This window comes from Aphis gossypii, chromosome X (assembly GCF_020184175.1).
Source record: "Aphis gossypii isolate Hap1 chromosome X, ASM2018417v2, whole genome shotgun sequence".
NCBI lineage: Eukaryota > Metazoa > Arthropoda > Insecta > Hemiptera > Aphididae > Aphis > Aphis gossypii.
In genome coordinates, this window is record NC_065533.1 from 51,427,040 (window position 1) to 51,446,668 (window position 19,629).

At 24.2% G+C, this 19,629-nt stretch overlaps 2 protein-coding genes across 4 annotated transcripts in view; one reads left to right on the plus strand and one right to left on the minus strand.

Annotated features, from left to right (window-relative positions):
- The window catches only part of LOC114125355 (two pore potassium channel protein sup-9-like), a 107,351-nt gene that overhangs the window by 35,455 nt on the left and 52,267 nt on the right, over nt 1-19,629 (plus strand). The gene's annotated exons all lie outside the window — the stretch shown is intronic.
- Nucleotides 1-19,629, minus strand: part of LOC114130322 (uncharacterized) — a 42,742-nt gene that overhangs the window by 22,717 nt on the left and 396 nt on the right. For both annotated transcript variants that reach the window (XR_007605630.1, XM_050205734.1), the window contains exon 3: nt 15,843-15,928. Coding sequence is in view for 1 of the 2 variants with exons in the window: in XM_050205734.1 (XP_050061691.1) it covers nt 15,843-15,928 (86 nt within the window). In the remaining variant the exon portion in view is untranslated. The remainder of the gene's footprint in view (nt 1-15,842; nt 15,929-19,629) is intronic.

Below are 19,629 nucleotides of genomic sequence, written 5' to 3' on the forward strand. Positions count from 1 at the left end.
ATAAGAGTAGATATATAATATCTTATTAATTGTTTGATCTCAATAATAATTTTTAAATGTATACACAGCAATACATATTTTTTAATTTCTTTTTTTCCATATTATATTAAAACAAATTCCTAAATAAATAAATTACAATTTTGTAATTTTCCATTTTAAACAAATCGATTATTGACAAGTTAAAAATAAGATAGATAATATATTTATTTATATAAATTAACTTTCAATATTGATAGACCTTTGGAAAAACAAACAAAAAAACATATATTTTGAAAGTGCTATGGTACACAGTAGCTTTTAAATTATTCATTAAATCAGTCATAGTGGTCCACCCGAATCAGTTGTACCCATGTGACATATATTACTTTTGTTAGCTTAACAAAAAAAAAAATACTCTATACTCTCATTCTATTGTGTCTACGGCTTTGAAATTTTAAAACCTGATTAGGTGTTCCTTTTCTTCAACTTAAGTTAATATAATTGGTTTTTTAGTTATGTACGATGTAATGTATAAGATATTTTGAAACACGATACGGATTAATTTAATACTTTATTTTCATTCGTACATTAATACAATCTTTTTCTGAGATAACTTATATGGATTAGTGATGCATACAATTTTTAGTGGAGTAGGAAATAAATATACTAGGATTGTTTTTTAAATTCACGGCATTTCTAGCCTTCTAGGAATGGAAAAATTATAAACGTTGAGTGTGGTTTTTGGTAATAAATTAAAAAATTGATAGATATTGTTGGTAGCTTAGAGAATAGGAAGTAGAACATTTTTCAATATTTTTTTAGAAAAAACTAACAAGAAACATTGGTAATATTTACGCAATGTTTGGTTTCAAGAAAATTGTTTTTAATATTATTTATTTGTTTATTACTATTATTATTATTTTTTTTCTTGTTATTTTTGTATTTTTTAGATACTACGATGAAATTGTAAAAATATTATGCCTGTATAGAAATTATTTATAAACATTTTAAATTTTTTAGTTTTTTTTTAGTTTTTGATTTATACAATTACATTTGATAAAATTGTTGCTCCTAAGATAAAAACTTGATCTTTTAGTACAATATATTACTCAAAAGTTATTCTTATAATTGTTAAATGCCTACTATTGAAAACACTTATAAGTATATACGAGTATATAACATTTTTTTTGATAAACATGGTCGTATATTTTTATTTATTAATATTATTTTTTACCTCTAATATATGAAAACATTTGTGAGATAAATGAATTTTATTAATAACTTGTTGACATAAATTGTTTTGATTGACATATCAATCGCCAATATTGTTTTTAAAATTATAATTTATTGGAAATATTAAATTATTAATAGCAATATTATTATTTTTATTAATATGAAAACGTAATAAACTTTATGGCAATATAATTTATTATTAAATATTACACTTATAAAAAACTTTTTTGCAACACGAAGTTTTCTGAGAATATACAATGTGACAAATGACAACAACAATAATAATAATAATAATATAATATGTTATAATACTATAATAATATATAATGATGTTATTTCATTGAGATAAAAAATTGATTATAAATATAAAATATAATATAATATTTTATTTTAATGAATTATCTTATAAAATAAAAAGTTTATTATACCTACATACATATAACACATAACATATAAAATATGTAAATCTATGTATATTATAAATATAGATTATAAATTATATAATTTATTATAATAAAGATAATATTTGGATATTTATTAAAATATCTTAAAGAGGGTTGAAGATGACTCAGAGAGCTAAGTCCTGCTTAGTCCCCTTCTATTTACAAGTTACAACCATGCTATTACTTATGTTCAAATCGTAAAACAGTATATTATTTTCATCAAATACAAAAAGTTTGTTTATTAATCTTTTTGGTTGGTAAAATTAAAGAATCTGGAAATATTATTACTTACACTATGTTAAAACAATATATAGTTTAGGTAGTTATTTTCAAAAATGATAATTATTATTAACGTTTTTACAAAACGTGTACTTATTTATGCTATATTGCTGTAATTTACCTATATTGGACTTAAGAAATAATTTTCTGAAAAAAGACTTTTACAAATTACAATTTCTAGGTTCTCCGAGCAATGGGTGTATAATATCACACTAACTATTACAATAAATTAAAAAATATTCAAACAGTTTACCAAAGTTTGTTTTAATAATTTACGTTAAAATAAAATCGGATTCTATTAGTCGATATGTCTTTATAAATACCCTGCTACGGTATTACTTTTTACTTTTGAAATTTCTTATTTAATTTGTAGTTTGAGAAAGGTATAGGCATTAAGACTTGACATTTTAATACGAGTAGCCGATACTGTAATCTATTTATTAGTTTATTTATTAATATATCTTAAAAACTATTAATATTTAAAATGTTAAGTTTATTTATTTATTTTTTACTAAGAACTTGTAATGATCAATTTGTCATTAATATATTTGAGACCCGAAGATGATTTATCGTGGATTTTAAATCTATTTAATGAAACACCAATTGTTCTGTACCGAAGTGAAAGATCTTGTGCGCAGTGTTTAGTGCATGTTAACAAGGTATATTATAATTTATAATTTAAATGAAATCATAGAACAGGCGATTATGAGTTGTTTTTTTTCTTTTGGTACGTAACACTACATACGTATCTACTACTATATTAAAACTATAAGACAGCATGAAATTAGAAAGCGACTGTGTATAAAGAATACACTACACATATATTTTTAGGAGTTTTATATAGGAAGTGGTATAGGTACTACAATTTTGAGTAAAATTTATTACTAAATCTAATTCTTAAATAAAGTACATGTTTTATTAAGAATTCTTGATTCACCACTCGTTATTGTAAACAATCAAATGATTCCAAATTCTAGCAGAAAATAAAATAAAATATCTTGGTATAATTCTAGTAATTATACCCCTAACCTGGGGCTTACACATTAAACTTAAGCGTGAAATAGTCAACTCTAACCTATAGCTTTCAAGACCTATCATGAAACACAATATCTCTCAATCTAATCAACTCAACATATATAAATTAATAATAAGACCAGTATGGACATACAGTATTCAATTATGGGGTTCTGTAAAGCTCTCTAATGCTAAAACGCTTTAGGCGTTTCAATCTATTTGAGTGCAACAAATAATATACTCTTCACAGTATTTCATGAACAAAATCCTTTATTATGGTCTAAAATTCCTACTCTTAATTAATTAGTTAATTTGTGTAATTAATTAATTATAATTATTATAGTATTACTCTATAATTTTCATATTAATTTAAATTCTCACAGTAATCCACAAGGTAATTAAACAATTAGCCTTTATCTCACGTTTAAGAAATGTACATAAAAGTCTAAAAAGATATTCAACTTAATTCCTATTAAAATTAAAAAAACAAAACTTAAATATGATAAAACACGAATTCAAAGTATTTTAACATAAAATTTCTCGGGGGTTGATGTATTGCGACTACAACCACATACCACAACAATAAGTACTATTTTGTGTTGTTGTTTAATAACGAGATTCTATATAAAAAAAAAAATGGTTTCACTTGAAAATGAACCACTAAAGTTACAATCACAGTTGAAACCAAATTTATACTCTATAAGAAAGATAATTTATTTTACAGTGCCATAATGTTTTTTTTAAATCATTAAAATGAAAAAATAACTTTAAAAATAGCATTCTGCTTTATAGTAGGTATCGAGTGTACTTTATCATTGATTAAGTCAATAGTGTTAAATTTTAATTCAATGATAAATTATTACCAATATTCTAGTAATAAAAAATTCTGAGGAACACTGTATATTCAATTTTAAAATCGTATCTATATAAATAATATAAATGTTATGAATTTATCACTAATAATTTGTAAATGTTTGTGATTTTGTTAATAACTTTAAAATTTAAAATTTAAATAATTATAAAAAAAATATTGCAGTTATACATTTTTAATTTATGCTTATATTATCAACTTATAAAGAATCTTGTATTAATATTTTTATTGAAATGTATAGAAAAAAAAAAACTAAAATAAGATTGATAGACACTGTTTATCTTTAAAATCGTTAAAATATTTTGAAAATGTTATTATGAATTAAAAATGTTAACATAAATATTTGATGAAAATTTTAAGTATTTAAGATGACTCATATTTTAGTTAGGTACATAAAAAAAAAATTAATTTTGTGAAAAACTGGGTTTGCGTAAAAATTCTCAGTTTTCCTTACTTTTGATCCTTCAAAGTACCAACTATATCCAATTTGCTACTAGAAACTACACTCAAAATAAATTAAACAACTAAACAATATTTTTAATAGAAAAAAATGATTCAGACATGCAAAAAAACTACACATAGCATTATAAAATTAATATAATCTCAGCTTCGTTCAGAGTTTAAAAATTTAGGTTGTTATATAATTTTTTTTTTTTTAGTTTAACTTAAAAATATGTTCTATAACAATGACAAAAAATAAGTAAAAATGTTCTGACACAGAAATTATTGTTTTTTGTTTCGTGTATAAATTTGGTTTCTCAACTGTGACTGTAGCCCGAATATTATTAATTTTGGTTATTTTTCACATGAAACAGTTTTCATAAACAATTTATAGATGTGTGCGTCGTCTTAGTATCTCCTCTGCACAATCAATGTGATCGAGTTGATTAGGTTACTGAAGTAAATATTACATGTTTAATATGTATTGCCATTTTTCAAATTATACAGGCGGTCATGTGAAAAATTGTGAAAATCGATTTTCCGAGAGCTTTTTAGTCTTAGTAATATGTGTTATGACTTCGAAGTGTAGACGAGTTATTTTTCAAGTCTTTCATATACGTAGGTATTTACAGACTAGGATCGTATATGCTGGGTAGTTTTTCAAAAATACCTACCAACTCAATTCAAATTACAAATTTGTGATAAACTATAGAAAATTATGAACATTTAGTAATTTTCTAATGAAATTAACACAATAGCCAATGCTCGTAGTTATTTTGGTAACATAAACTGTCAAAATACTAAATAATGATGTAGAAATCCACATTTACACGTATACTTTTTTATACTATTCTCTAAACAATAGCAAGAATCTAACATTGTGAAATGACGTTTTGAAATAAAGCCATAGGTAATAAGTTGCTTACGCAGTAATCAAAATAGTGAAGTACCTATAATCTATACTTATAGACAGTATATTAAAGTTTATACTTTTTTTAAAACCATCAGATTAATCTTGAATCCCGAGTAGTACAATAATACATAACTATCAATATTATAATGGAAGTACCTATTACTCGTAAAGTCGTATAAGTCGTATAACACGTACATATTAATGAACCTCTTAGATTTTACAATAAACAATAAAACAATATTCTTTCAACTTTAGACCAATTTAATGTACATGTTGTTATAGTGAATTGGTTTTTCTATATGTAAAATTAAAATTAATATTCAACTAGAATAGTACCTGTTTTCAAAACGTATTTTATGATAAATTATTAAAATGTGATGTTCAAGTTCACCAAGTACCTATAGGTACAAATTTGAATTTATTATATCTGTGTAACTCATAACATAATATAATTTCAATCAATTTTAAAAGCAAATGTATTAATTTTTTAGGAAAATTTATCTAATAAAACAAATTTCACGACATTTTTAAATTAATCATAATATGCAAAAATAATTGTGAAACTTAATAGACATTCTATAAAAAAAACATACTATTCATAAAAGTATTTCTGTACTTTATGATAAATTATTCTACTTTAATGAGTACATACTACTTATATAGCACAATTTGTAATTCTAATATTAATATATGACATACCTATAGTAAATTATAAAAAACTATTCAAAGTTTGTTACTCATACATCGTATATATTTTGAATTGTCGTCTGAGATTGTTAAACCTCTAATTTGGTCATTTGATTGTATACTAAAAAATGAATGGCGTCCTAAAGTTATTTTATTTTTGAAATCATATAAGTTGATTATAGGGCTTACAGTTTACACAGATGACAATTTTTAGGTTGCCTAATTAGAAATTTAAATGATCCAAGTCCAGAAATCATGCACATTTTCACTTTTATTTTTAGAGTTAAAAAAAAAAATGATCTTGATTCCTTTTACTTGTGTTGCAAAGTAGTTATGTATCATAGCTTATTTTTGAAACAAAATATTTAAAAAAAAATTTAGTTTTTGTAACTATTAGTTTTATTGTTACTGTGACCATAATTATACCTATCATAGACCATTGAAATAAAATAACAAATATATCATTCTGATATATATTTTTTTAAATTCTTATTAAAAAATTTACAATTTATGCTACGTGTATAGTAAGAAAATATGATGACAGATATAGAATTTTTTTGTTTACAGAATAATATGAGAAAGGAAGCCACATCCAATGATGGAATACAAAGAATAATATTTACGTTGAAAAATTAACTGTTCTATAGTAACAATAATATTAATCTATCTGTTTTAGTTAAGACAGACAGAAAAAAATCATTCCACTCAAAATCTAAAATGTCAATTATAAAAGTTATAAGACTTATTTCATTATTTACTTAATTATTACCAAATACATACTCGTACTATGAAGCAATAATCTGAAAACCCAAAAAATTAAAAATATCCTAAAAACATAAATTTTCATACAGTGTACAAAAATATACGTATTATAAATTATATGTTATACTTAAATTTTCTTTGCATAGTTCCTATAAATTTATTAGTTTGAATTGATTATATTTAAAGCAGAAATTGAAATTGATTGATATTTTTCATTACACGTTTGTTCTATATACCTACACCTAGGTATACCTTATACCTACACAGACATCAAACTAATATAATTTCATTACCAACTCTGTTATCTGTTTAAAATATAAAAATCTAATATTATGATTATTGGTTAGAAATTTAGCTTTTAAATAATATATGCACCATTCAAAATGTATTCTCCAAGTGTTAATTATTTATATTATAATTTTTGATACATGATATCATTTTTGAAATATTTTTAATCTTTTTGAGCTATTTACAGGCATAAAGTTTTTTTTTTTTAAAACATTACTATTAAGTAAATTTTATTTTGTTTACTTCCCGGATATGAGTTCACTATACAAAGATACATCTAAATCTTTTGCTATAGCGTTAAAATTGTTTATTTTAGTTAATATTTTACGTACTCGATTTCCAACAGGAAAACAATGCTTTCGTAGAAAATCTTCACTGAAATAATACATTTTTCTTGTGCTTTTAAAAACGAATTTGAGTTGTTTATCTTACACTGTTTCTTTAAGATTCTATGCGATAATTAAGGAGATGTTTATTTTATAAATGTGTATTTTCTGTTTCAGTTTTTGATTAAACAGTTGTCAGACTAATAATATTTGGTTCTCTCAAATATCATACAAGCTCTTTATTGATCAGAAAACGAATAATAAAATTAAGTGGTATATTAATTAAAATAACATTTCAAGAGCAACATTGACAATTGTTAGCTATCTAGAAAATTTTGATATTTTATGTAGTAATTAAGTAACAGTAAAATTATTCAAAACCTATAAAAACATTTTTAAATTATGTAAAGTAAAAATAAAAGGAGGAAAATGGGTAAGCACTTATATTTACAGTAGGAGTCGTGTGTACTCGTTATTAAGGAGGAACTTAAATGGATCTGTTACATTGTAATTCAATTTTAAAGCATTATTGTATTCGATAAAAAAGAATTCTGGAAAAGTGGAAAATAAGGCCTAAGTTTTTGGTAACCAATAGCACTAAACAGTTAAATTAATACTAATATTAAAATTTAATAATTAAAGTAATAACCTAACTATTGTTCTTATTTTTTTTTCAGTTTCTCCCCTTATTTTAAAAACTACAAAGAAATCCTAATATGGATACTACCTAGGTAGTATTAAATTTTCTACAATAAACCACTATCATCATAATTAATGATCTAAGCATTTTTTGTTCTAGAAAAAGTGTTTTGAGACATTAAATAAAAAAACACACATAATTGTAAAGTCAATAAATTCATTGCTACACCCTGAACCTAAAATTACATTGGTATTAAGTCTGTTGATACAATTAATTAAATAAGTAAAAACAAATAAATTAATTTAATTTTAGCAAACTCGACAGGATATTTTTATCTAGTAACCAAAGTTACGAAACCAAATATATGTTATATATAATATATTAATTATATGTCATTATAACAGTAATAGATTCCATTTATATCATTGTAATATGATTTAATATTTGTATGGTTAAAATCTAAATTATGAGTTATTGTAGATCACGTATATGGTCCGTGGGTTGTAGATCCTTTTTATAAATATTTTAAATTTTGAAGCGTATTATTTTATTAAATATAATAATTATTAGAGGATATAGAGTATAGACTCTGGAACTTTAAAAATATGTTTCATCTTTCATCTTATATATGACGTTTAAAATTCACACCACTGAACATTAGTTACAAATTATCAAAATTATTCAAATACAGTGTATGTATATATTTATTTAACTATAAAATATAATATTTAAAAAGTTTTATGTATTTTATTAAAGCTTTGAATTTAATGTTAAAATATCAGAAATCGGTACCTACCTGTGTATTTATCTATTTTTAACATTTTTTCACAAACACTTGAGATTTTAATCGAAAAATTAATTATTCAAACCAAATAAAGCTTTATTGGCTTTATCAATTAATAAAAACTAATCAAAATCTCAGTTCGAATTACAATTTTACAGTATATGATATTACTTTCCCTCATTTAACCCATCCAACGTATATAAAAAAATATCCGTTTTGTATTTCATTTTATCCCATTCGATAAAAACGTAATATGAATATCAATTTTACACTTAATAGATTGTATTTAAATTATCTCACAGAAACTAATTTTTAGCTATTAATGATAAATCCGAATCCGTGTGATTTTCGTTTAAAACAATTGTGATATGACTGTATTAACAAGTAAAACGATAATTTTTTTTTTTTGTTGAAATATTCAATTAAAATAAAGCATATAATCTATATTTTTTTTTCGAATTAAAATAACACACAATTTAAACATAATATACGAAATCATAAACCGAATGATTGGTACAGATCACTATAAATGATAAATTAAAATAATTTATTTCAATACTAGTAGCGAGAGCAGCAATAAAAAAAATCAATAACAGACATTTCTCTGTATATGAAATGGGTTTACTTTAAAACAAATATTCTACACACTTCGTTTGAATTTTTTAAAAATGTATTAATAAAATATAAGTATATAGTTATTATGTTTATTAATATCCATCGAACGGTATTTACTTAAAACGTTCTACCTCGGTTTGTTTCAAATTTTCATAATAACTGTTTAAATTTAAGTTTTGTAAATATATTTTTTTATTTTTATTTTCTTATTAAGTGATACTTGTAGGACGATGTTATTACTATATTAATGTATCAATTGCTTTTATATTTAAAATAAAAAGTGAAAAATATTTAAAGAATTGATTTTATTATAATTTATTTACTAAAGAACTCTCGGGTTGTTTCGCTCGTACAACTACCCTCCCTCCAAATACAATAATTACTTGATATATACATTATACAGTGAAAACTGTCTACAACTGACTTTGAAGATAATGGCAATATATGTACCTATATTTATTAATTAATTAATTTATTTATTTGTTTACGGGCGCGAAGACCTTTTTTACGTGTGTATTAAATGTAAAGGTTTATAAACTAAAAATTAGGGTTTACATTAACTTTCTCATTGGTTCGTTAGCCAAATGGGTAGAACACGATTCCGTACGGTGCTTATCAGCGTACAGAATCGTGCACATTTTAAGACACACGATTCCGTACGTTTTGTACCCAAGAGTTGAATGCAATGTTGCCAGATTTCCATATGGTATTAGTCTATTTGACTTAGGCCGGGGCTAAAACGTCGTTTTCCGCCGCGTTTCGTACGCTGCGTATTCCGCGCCGTTTTCCGTCGAATTGGAAGTTTATATCGGAGTAGCTATAATAGTTATACACGACGGACGTTATACGCCGCGTTGTAATCCACGGCGGAAAACGCCGTGTATAGCTCCGCCCTTAATTGGAGCATTTTACATACGTTTCGCTTATACTTAACTATAAGTAAGGGTCCAAACACACGATTATATTTTGCCGGCCGGTCGCCCTGTTCCTCCAAGTACAGTATGCCGGAGCCGGCGTCCGGCGTACTGGGTGAACTTACTGATACCAGCGAAAAATGGCACTGTCAATTTACCACAATCTAACTCTACATATAAAAAATCGGACAGTAAATCCGGTAGTCTGTTTAGTAATATTTATATACTTGACGTACAACAGTGATATTATATACCTATCAGATAAGTTTTTGTTGTATATCATAAGTATATAAGTATTTATCAAGTATTATATAATTATTATTTTACAATTTCACAATTTTACAATTTTTTTTATATTTTAAACGAATCGACTATAAATATTAAATAACGACGAATAAAATATTTGTTAAAAATTTGTAACAAATATCAAGGTATTAAATTATAATTATTTTTTTACATTTTTAAAATTTTACAATTTTTTATACTTTAAACAAATTGGCAATATATATTAAATGACATCATTGCACAGGCAATCGTACGTAATCGTGTGGTTTTTGGGGTGTTTTTGATAATCTATTGTTTGATCAAAATCGTACGGAATCGTGTTCCTAAAAAGGTAAGACGTACGGAATCGTGCTTTACTGTAGCCAAATAGTTTAAGGTGGCACGAAGAACATAAAAAGAAGCGATAGAAATATAGAAACGCTAATATTACATATACATATACTATATTATTTTTATTGTTGTTGTTATGTACCTATTTATGAATAAAATTGAATAACTATTAAATTATTTATTACATTTTCTAATTTACATATCGTTTTGAACAATTATTTATTTTTTATTTTAAACAATTGGTGTATGTTTCAATTTTTAACGACTAGTAATTTTTAACTATAACAAAAATCTAAAATTAATTGATTGTAAATAATTGTTATTTTAAATGTGAATATTTGATTTCGTAAAAATATAGATAAAATTGTTTTAATTGGCCAGATTAGGTTAGGTTTTTAATTTCTTTTATAATTAAGTAAGCCAAACGTATGGAAAATCTTGTATTCAATTTTCAACTCTTAGCTACTTACTCAAAATCATTTTATAAATTTGAACTACAAAATTATTTGTAAATATTTAAATATGGTTTTGACGAATTATGTCATTATTTGAAATTCAAATACTAATAAAATAAATTTGTGCATATGTATCTTATCAATTTTTTAATTGCTATAAGATTAACTCATAAGGAACTTTATATTAAATTTTAAAGTATTTAGACTTAGCCAAAAAATTGTTATCGATATTCATTATTCATTAAAAACAAACTAAATAAAAACGAATATTTCAAATGCTTATAATCCTTAAAATCCTTAAAATAAATGAAATATTTGGAAATTAAATTATGTAAAGAAAATGTATTTAAAATCTAAATAACTTATGCAATTTTTTAGTATACCTAACCCATGACTTACACTTTTTAAATAATAATAAATATTTAAAATTTTTATAGTTACGTGTTTCTGTAAAAATTTAAAATTAAGATGCTCATAACAGTCATAACATTTTTTCCTATATATTGTTTTTCTGATTTTTTAAGACAATTGGAAACTTCTATAATGCTATAAGTACAGCTGTAAAAACTGGGTGTATAGAGTGTGCACCGCACACGGGCCACAGGCTACATATTATATCGCAGAGCCTTAAAAAGGAATAATAATATGGCCACACAGGTCCTATAGATTTTGGTTTGCACACAGGCCTCGAGTAGTCTAATTAGGTCCTACAAGGATATTTTTAATTTTCAATCAGAAACCTTCACTGAAGTTTTGAATTGAAGCATTATTTCGGAAAGTTACAGACAAAAAAACACACATCATTATACAATCAATACATTCCTCACTCCGATCAGAATCTACAAATGATTTTATCAAAAACTGGTTTTGGGTAAAAAGTTTTGATTTTTTCTTTTGTTTTTCTTTGAATTGCCGATTTTTAAATTTATGTTCCAAAAGTATCATTTATGAACTACATCTAATTTATTATCAGCGATCACTCTCAAAATTTAAGATCATTGTAAGATTTATACATTCATTGCTCTCCTTAGAACAAAAAAAAAAACACGGATTAACTCAAAAAAATTTTACGAATAATTGAGTTTTAAATTTTGAAGACATTAGTAATTCAAACATTTAATAACGATTTATTCTCAGCTATTTTTTGTCATGAAGTTCAAATTAAAAATATATAAATATTAATGGGTATATTTTGCTATTACTTAAATTAACATATTCTATACTTGGTGAAATATTCAAAATATTTGAATGAATTGCAAAGCATTTTTAAATTGTTATTGATTGTTTATAGAGAAAAAAAAAGTTGGCATTTCGATATATTCAACTAAAAAATTAGACCTCAGTTTTTATTCTCCGTCTTTTTTTATATATATATATATGTAGGTACCTAATTGTTTATTTGCTTATTTGGTATTGAAATAGAAAAATAATTACATTCGATTTATTGATAGTATTAATACAGTGGTAATAAAAATACTTTTGTCTAGAACAATATAATTAATGTTATGAATTATATTCTACATTTTAAATTTTAATTCAATTGAAATCGTTTTTATAAAAAATATTCATTGATCAGTATTGATGCATTAGTAAAGGATTATTATAAATATATTGAGTCATTAATAATTATATGAAGTCACATTTTGTCATTTTGAGCTGACTTTTATTTTATTTTTTTAAGTATTTTTATTTATATTTATTCTAAATTGACTTTTTGTTATTCCACTAAAAATATAAAATCATAATATAACATATATATATATATATATATATATAAGTAGTCGGTAGTTATAATTTTACGAAATAAGCAGCAATAACTTAAGAACATGTACTAAATGATGACATCAATAATAACTTCTAGCCTCTCCTAAAATTAATTTTTTTGGATCTAAAAATATTTGCGTACCTTTGTCAACGACGTAGAAAAATAAAGTCACGACAGTTTTTATTTATTGTGAAACGATTTCAAAGTGTTTAACAATCACTTTTATTAACTAGTTTATTGTTTTGAAAACTGACTATATTATGTTGAACGACATTTGCTGAGAATTCAATACTGTAAATATAATATCTATGATATTAAGTGGAAATAACATAAATAAACCTTAAAACATAAACATGTTTATTAGAATTATTGACAGAGTGTTTTTTATTTTTATTTTTTAAAAGTGGAGTACACTTACTATACCTATTGTCTCTAAAAAACTTATAAACAAGTTATTCTAATAACATTGCTAGATTAATTTGGCATAATAATTAAGAAATATGGACCATTGGTTCATGTTTAAACTAAGAAGGACTATTTTTTACCTTTTAAAATAGTTTTTATAATAAAATAATGTCATTAAGGTTCAAAGTGGTCTCGGAATTTTATTCTTAGGTAATGTAACTTGTCAACCAAAAATTATTATTATCAAATGCCCTGATTCTTACCAAACACGATGTCTTTCATTTAGTAATTTAATAATAATATATTATTATTATGTGAAATTTTACTAACACCGTGTACTTAAAATTATATTTATTAAACTACCAATGTTGACAAAGGAGAAAATATTTAAGATAAAACCCGATGACAGAAAGGATGACAGGAGGGGACTTCTCTTTTACTTAGAAACTACAGTCTAGAGGTACGGTGTATGGGAAAATTATGTGGGGTAACTGACAATAAAATGTTAAAAGTTTTTACTAGAGCTATTTATAGGTATAAATAAAAATGAATATAGTATAAAATAAAAATACACTTTGTTGTTTTAACAAAGAATTAATTTTTTTAATCGCATGAAAAATCGGTTTATACTACGCATTTATAAAAAAAAACCCCATACCAAAAAAAGTTGTAAAATAAATACAGTTCAGTAAACCAATAACTAAAAAAATTTTCATAAAAATAACTAACATTTCATATTCAGTTGAATAAATGTTAATGAAAGAAAAAAACTACATGTGAACGCATCTATACAATATAATATATATACATACGGATAGTGCGTCCAATAATACACAGGTAAACTTTTAATGATAACCTTGTTTAGGTTTTTATAAAGTTGATTATGTGATTCTGGGCCACCACCAAATGCGACATGTATCTTTATATTTGTAACATTAAAATTGTATTAAATTATGTAGCATGCATGACAGGCGTAAGAAAACTTATCTTCTTAAAGTTAAAAATTAAAAAATAAATTTCAGGACAACAATTTTATACTATAGGTATAAGTAGAAAAAAAAGTACGTTACATAAAACGTTATATACTTTTTTCTTATATTTTATGCCTCACTAAATATTAATATGAATAGATCCAGTCCATCAACATTTTAATAATAATTATATTGTTCCTTATTGTTTTCAAAATTGGAAACGGTACCTGTCTTAGTGAATTTTGTTAATTATAAATGTAATGAAACTGACAGGCCTGTACTTGTGGTAGTTTTATCATGAACAGAAAACCTACTACGTTTATATTACATAATATAATATAATATTCCTTAACTTTTGACTAGTCGTGGAAGATGATTTTCAGCCTGAAGCTCTAGATGTTTCAATCCAACTGAGATTTCAGAATAACTTCATATTATTTCACAAAAGAATATATTATTATACACAAAATACCTATATAGTTTGATCTTTTCACAAAATTGAAATAAATGCCCGAATAAGGAACCAACAATGGTTTATTTTTTTTATAAATGCAATTCTTGATACTATAATGTTTTATTATTTTAAATGACAACCACGGTAACATGCATTACTTATAATTACTAATTTATCAAACGAATACATTAAAGAAAATTTCACCACATATATTCGATACCTCATTGGTTATACAACTGTAAATCATGACACCCATTAATATTATGTACCCGGTCAGTAAAATACTTAAGACGCTAATAATTTTGGAAGATACATTCGACCATTAAGAAGAAAATAATGATGAGAAATAATATATGATTTTTCGTTGATAAGTTATACAAGAAAATTTTAACTAAACAATAATTGTCTGTTACGTTAATCAAACAAAAACACGATAAATAACAGTGGAAATTACAACAATTATAATGATTAAATAATATATACATTATACATATATATATAAACATACGGGAAAGTCTCTAGGAAAATAAATAATTTAAATAGATTTGTATAGTTTATCATAAGTATTAGGATAAATCTTAGTAAAGTTATAATATTTGCTAGAATTCAAGTTTGTTAAATAATAAAATAGAAAATTGGTCATATTTTAGATTTATTTCACTGATCCGTAAAATTGTGCATCGCATCGATGTTATAAACTATTTAATATTTTTAACGATAATAGTATAAAACTATTTTAATTATTAAGACAATTCTTAATAATTTAAGCAGAAACGATTTGGATTCAAATATATTCATATTTCAAACTCATACAATTTATCCGTGTAATTTACTCATTTCGGATAATTTATACAAGTGACAATTTTTTTTTTTTTGTAGCTTTTACAAATACAATAGTAATACTATTAATGTGCAAATAGAGAATTATATTATAAATAATATAGCGTGTAATAATTAAGCAATTATATTATACTTTTTATTAACTTACATCGTCATCTATAAATTCGAGTGAATTATTATTTTTGAACTTTTTCATATCTTGAGTATTACATTTTGTTTGACAAGGTATTGTAACTACAACAAAAATTGAACATGTTTAAAAGAATAAAATAAATAATTTGAGCTATAGCTAGTATATAGGTACCAATAACCTATTATTATTATAATATGGTAGGTATAGATATCCTATATATAAGATATTTAAAGGATAATTCCACTCAAAAACCACCGATACAAATCCCGGGATACTTGTAAGTGATTAGTCAACACACACACACTTATATAATATATATATTATATATATAATAATAGAATCACCTAAGTTGTTTAGTTCTACAACTTCTGTATACATTATAAGGACCTGTTTAAAACGTGATAGTCCTTTTTTTAACACAGTGTTTTTTTGTTCGGAAAAACTTTAAACGGGGATTTTTTTTTGTTTCGTTTATAATGTTTTTACTATTTAGTCCTGTTTTAATTCCATTATATCCATATATTTAAAACTTTAAAAGAATGTGAGCAAAAGAAACATGTGAACGCAAAAAAAAATACTAAACATTATAGGTATTTACTGTTTTATATTAAGTTAATTATTGAAACCGAAGTTAATAGTTATATAACTTATAAACAGTTATAGTATTTTGTATAAAGAGTAGTAAGTAATGACACACAGGTATCAGTGATTAGCATGAGACATGTCCTATAGGTATATTGTAAAATGTATATTAATAAATATGTTGTATTAAGCGTATATTATATGGACCTTCACAACAGTTGCCCTTTACTTTGTATAACGGTAAACGGTTACGTTGTACGGTCCATTGTTTGAACTGAATAACGATGACACTTTATACGGTCAGGTAAAAAGGTATATTACAGGGGTGAATGTAAGTTCTCGCACGAGATATAGTATGTAAAAATTACCTCTAAGTATGCATATGTAAATTCCTACACGAAAAATATATATTAATACGTAAGTTCCTACTCTAAAAAAATGCATCTGCATTTGGTTGATTTAGCGGTGTGTTTTTTTATAAAATTTATAATTATTATAAACTAAAAGAGTTTTTCTCTTTTTTACTGTACATAATGTATAAAAAATTAAGTTAATTTATCTAGCTTGTACCTAGTGAGTAGTGTTACCTCTGTTAATAATCAACCAGTTAAATACCATTTATCTAATCATATAGGTAATAGAGATAAGTAGATAGTGATCGCGTTGTATCTCTGTGAATTATTATACACGTCATTGTATTTTTCTTCGTGTAGGAACTTACGTATCGGAATACTTTTATTCGTGTAGCAATTTACATATGTAACCCCTTACCTACTATGTTTTGTGTAAGAACTTAGCAAACTCCCGTTGCAGAACGTAAATACTTTATACATTGGAGTAAAAATGTTCATTTCAGAACGTGGAAATGTTGTAATATTTTAGTATATATACGTTAAGTATAGTATAATGTAAATATAAGCTGTATGCTCAAGTAGTAAGCGTACATAATATTATAATGTAAGGTTATAAGAAAATTAACAAGAATCAGACGGTAGTATATTAATAGGAGGCTGAAAAGCAGACCATAGTATGTAGTCGTAAAAAAGAGAGTCAAATTGTTAAAGATTGATAGTCGGTCATGTTAGTGAAATGCATTTCAACGATAAACGCAAACGATAATTTTATTAGGTAACATCGATATCGCGAAAATATATTCACTGTAGATTATACAGTATATTGATACCTACTTTATTATTTAATAATAATCTGTTTAATACAATTGGTCATGACTTCAGACTTGTTTATATTATATGTATACTTTATGTATAAAATAACACGAAGTGTCATTGTCCTGCAATCTAAAGTTGTACCTATCTAACTGTTGCTCATGTTTCACACTCTTAATGAATTACTGTACAAAGGGACCTAGTATAACAAGTAAATATTATCTCCAGAATATCATAAAAAATATTACTACAGAAATTTTAGAGGACTTGTTTTTTAGAATCATTGTAAAATACATTTCATTGACTGCATGTTACGTGCGTCCAGTAAAATTATGAATAAAAACTCGAAATATTACAGCAGGAAAGTTGTGTTTCACATGCTTAGATGCAATGTACTTGTTATATTTAATGACGGGTTATTTGTATCCCAAACGATAATTTCGTTTACAAAAATTTTTTCTAGAAAAAAAGTTCTGAAAAGAATATTATTTTATTTTCAACCGAAAAAAACATTAATATTCGTCAATTCATTCACGTGTATTTATGAGTGCGGTACACTTAATTACTTTTTGAAATTAAAACTTTTTTGTTAAATTCTCATTATACACGGGTTTTAAAATGATTATTACAGACCTTTAGCATTCTTTTTATTACTCCATAAAGAAACAAATTCTTATATAGACTTTTATAATATGTTTAATTATATAAATAAAAAATGTGTGAACTTTCAACTCGAAATTTTAACTAAATATAGTTATTTATGCCGAATTTTAAAAAATCATTCGCAAAGTTATAAGTCAAGTATGGCTAAAAGCTGATATAAATGCAGATTTAACTTTTGACAAGCATGGGTGTACAATTATAAATTTAATATTTTTATTTATTTAATAATATTTATGAAAATGGGAAATTTTTAAAACAGTTTTTTAGACTTCCTTTTTTGTCACCAAAAAAAGTAAACAATGTTTTTTTAAACAGTGACAATTTGCATTACAGATAAAAGGTATCAACAATTTTACAATTATATACTAAATATTATACCTACCTCTAAATATTTGCATTTCCACCCTCATATTCATGTGAGTTATTAAATTATTCGTTTTATCACTCATACCCTAATATCAAAGTAGGTGCTAAAAGAATTTCAAATTAATACATATAGGTATATTGTTATGAATGGTTCGATTAAATCAAAAAAAAAATATTATAAGAATGACCAAAAAAGTAAAATAAAATGTATTAAAATTCATATTTCAAAATTTAACTACAAAGAAATTAATAGTATTTTATTGATAACTAATGTATGATATACATTTTTACATTATATTGATTTACAATCACATTTTTAAAAATTATATAACACTATAAATAAACCCGTGTTTTATTTTCGAATTATCTACATAGGTATATAGCGTTGAAATTAGTGTACATGTAGAAAATATTTAATACAATATTATAATTATTACATAACAATTAAAGTACCTATACCTACATGTTTTTTTCCTACGTAAATATACCAACTATAAAAAACAATAAAATTATATCGTTATGAAATTATCGTTGGGAACACAATTAACACAATAATCAATAAATACGACATGTAAGTTGGGTCCTAAGTTCCTAACTGTTTGGACACAACTTACCTCTAGTGATAATTTATTGAAAAGTAATTTTCATCCGAACAGTTCGAACACAAGTTACTTGTTATAATTTAGGACAAAAGTAGTAGCACCAATTATTTTTCATACACTTTTATTTTAATATTTTATATAAATAAGATATCGGTAGTTTCAATTTAAAATAGAGCTAAACTCAAGCTAGGGAACAAAATTGTTCAAGGAAATACTAATATTATGTAATAGTAAATTATTATATTAGATTCATATACTACTTATCACTTAAATTTAATTCATATTATACGCCATCGATTTTCGATAAATCAAACTTTTGATTTCGCGAAATTCTCGATATCTCGATTATGAAAATTCTCGCTAATGCTCCTTAGAATTTTGTTATTTCGAATTTTTTCACCTATGAACTTTGAGTTACCTATA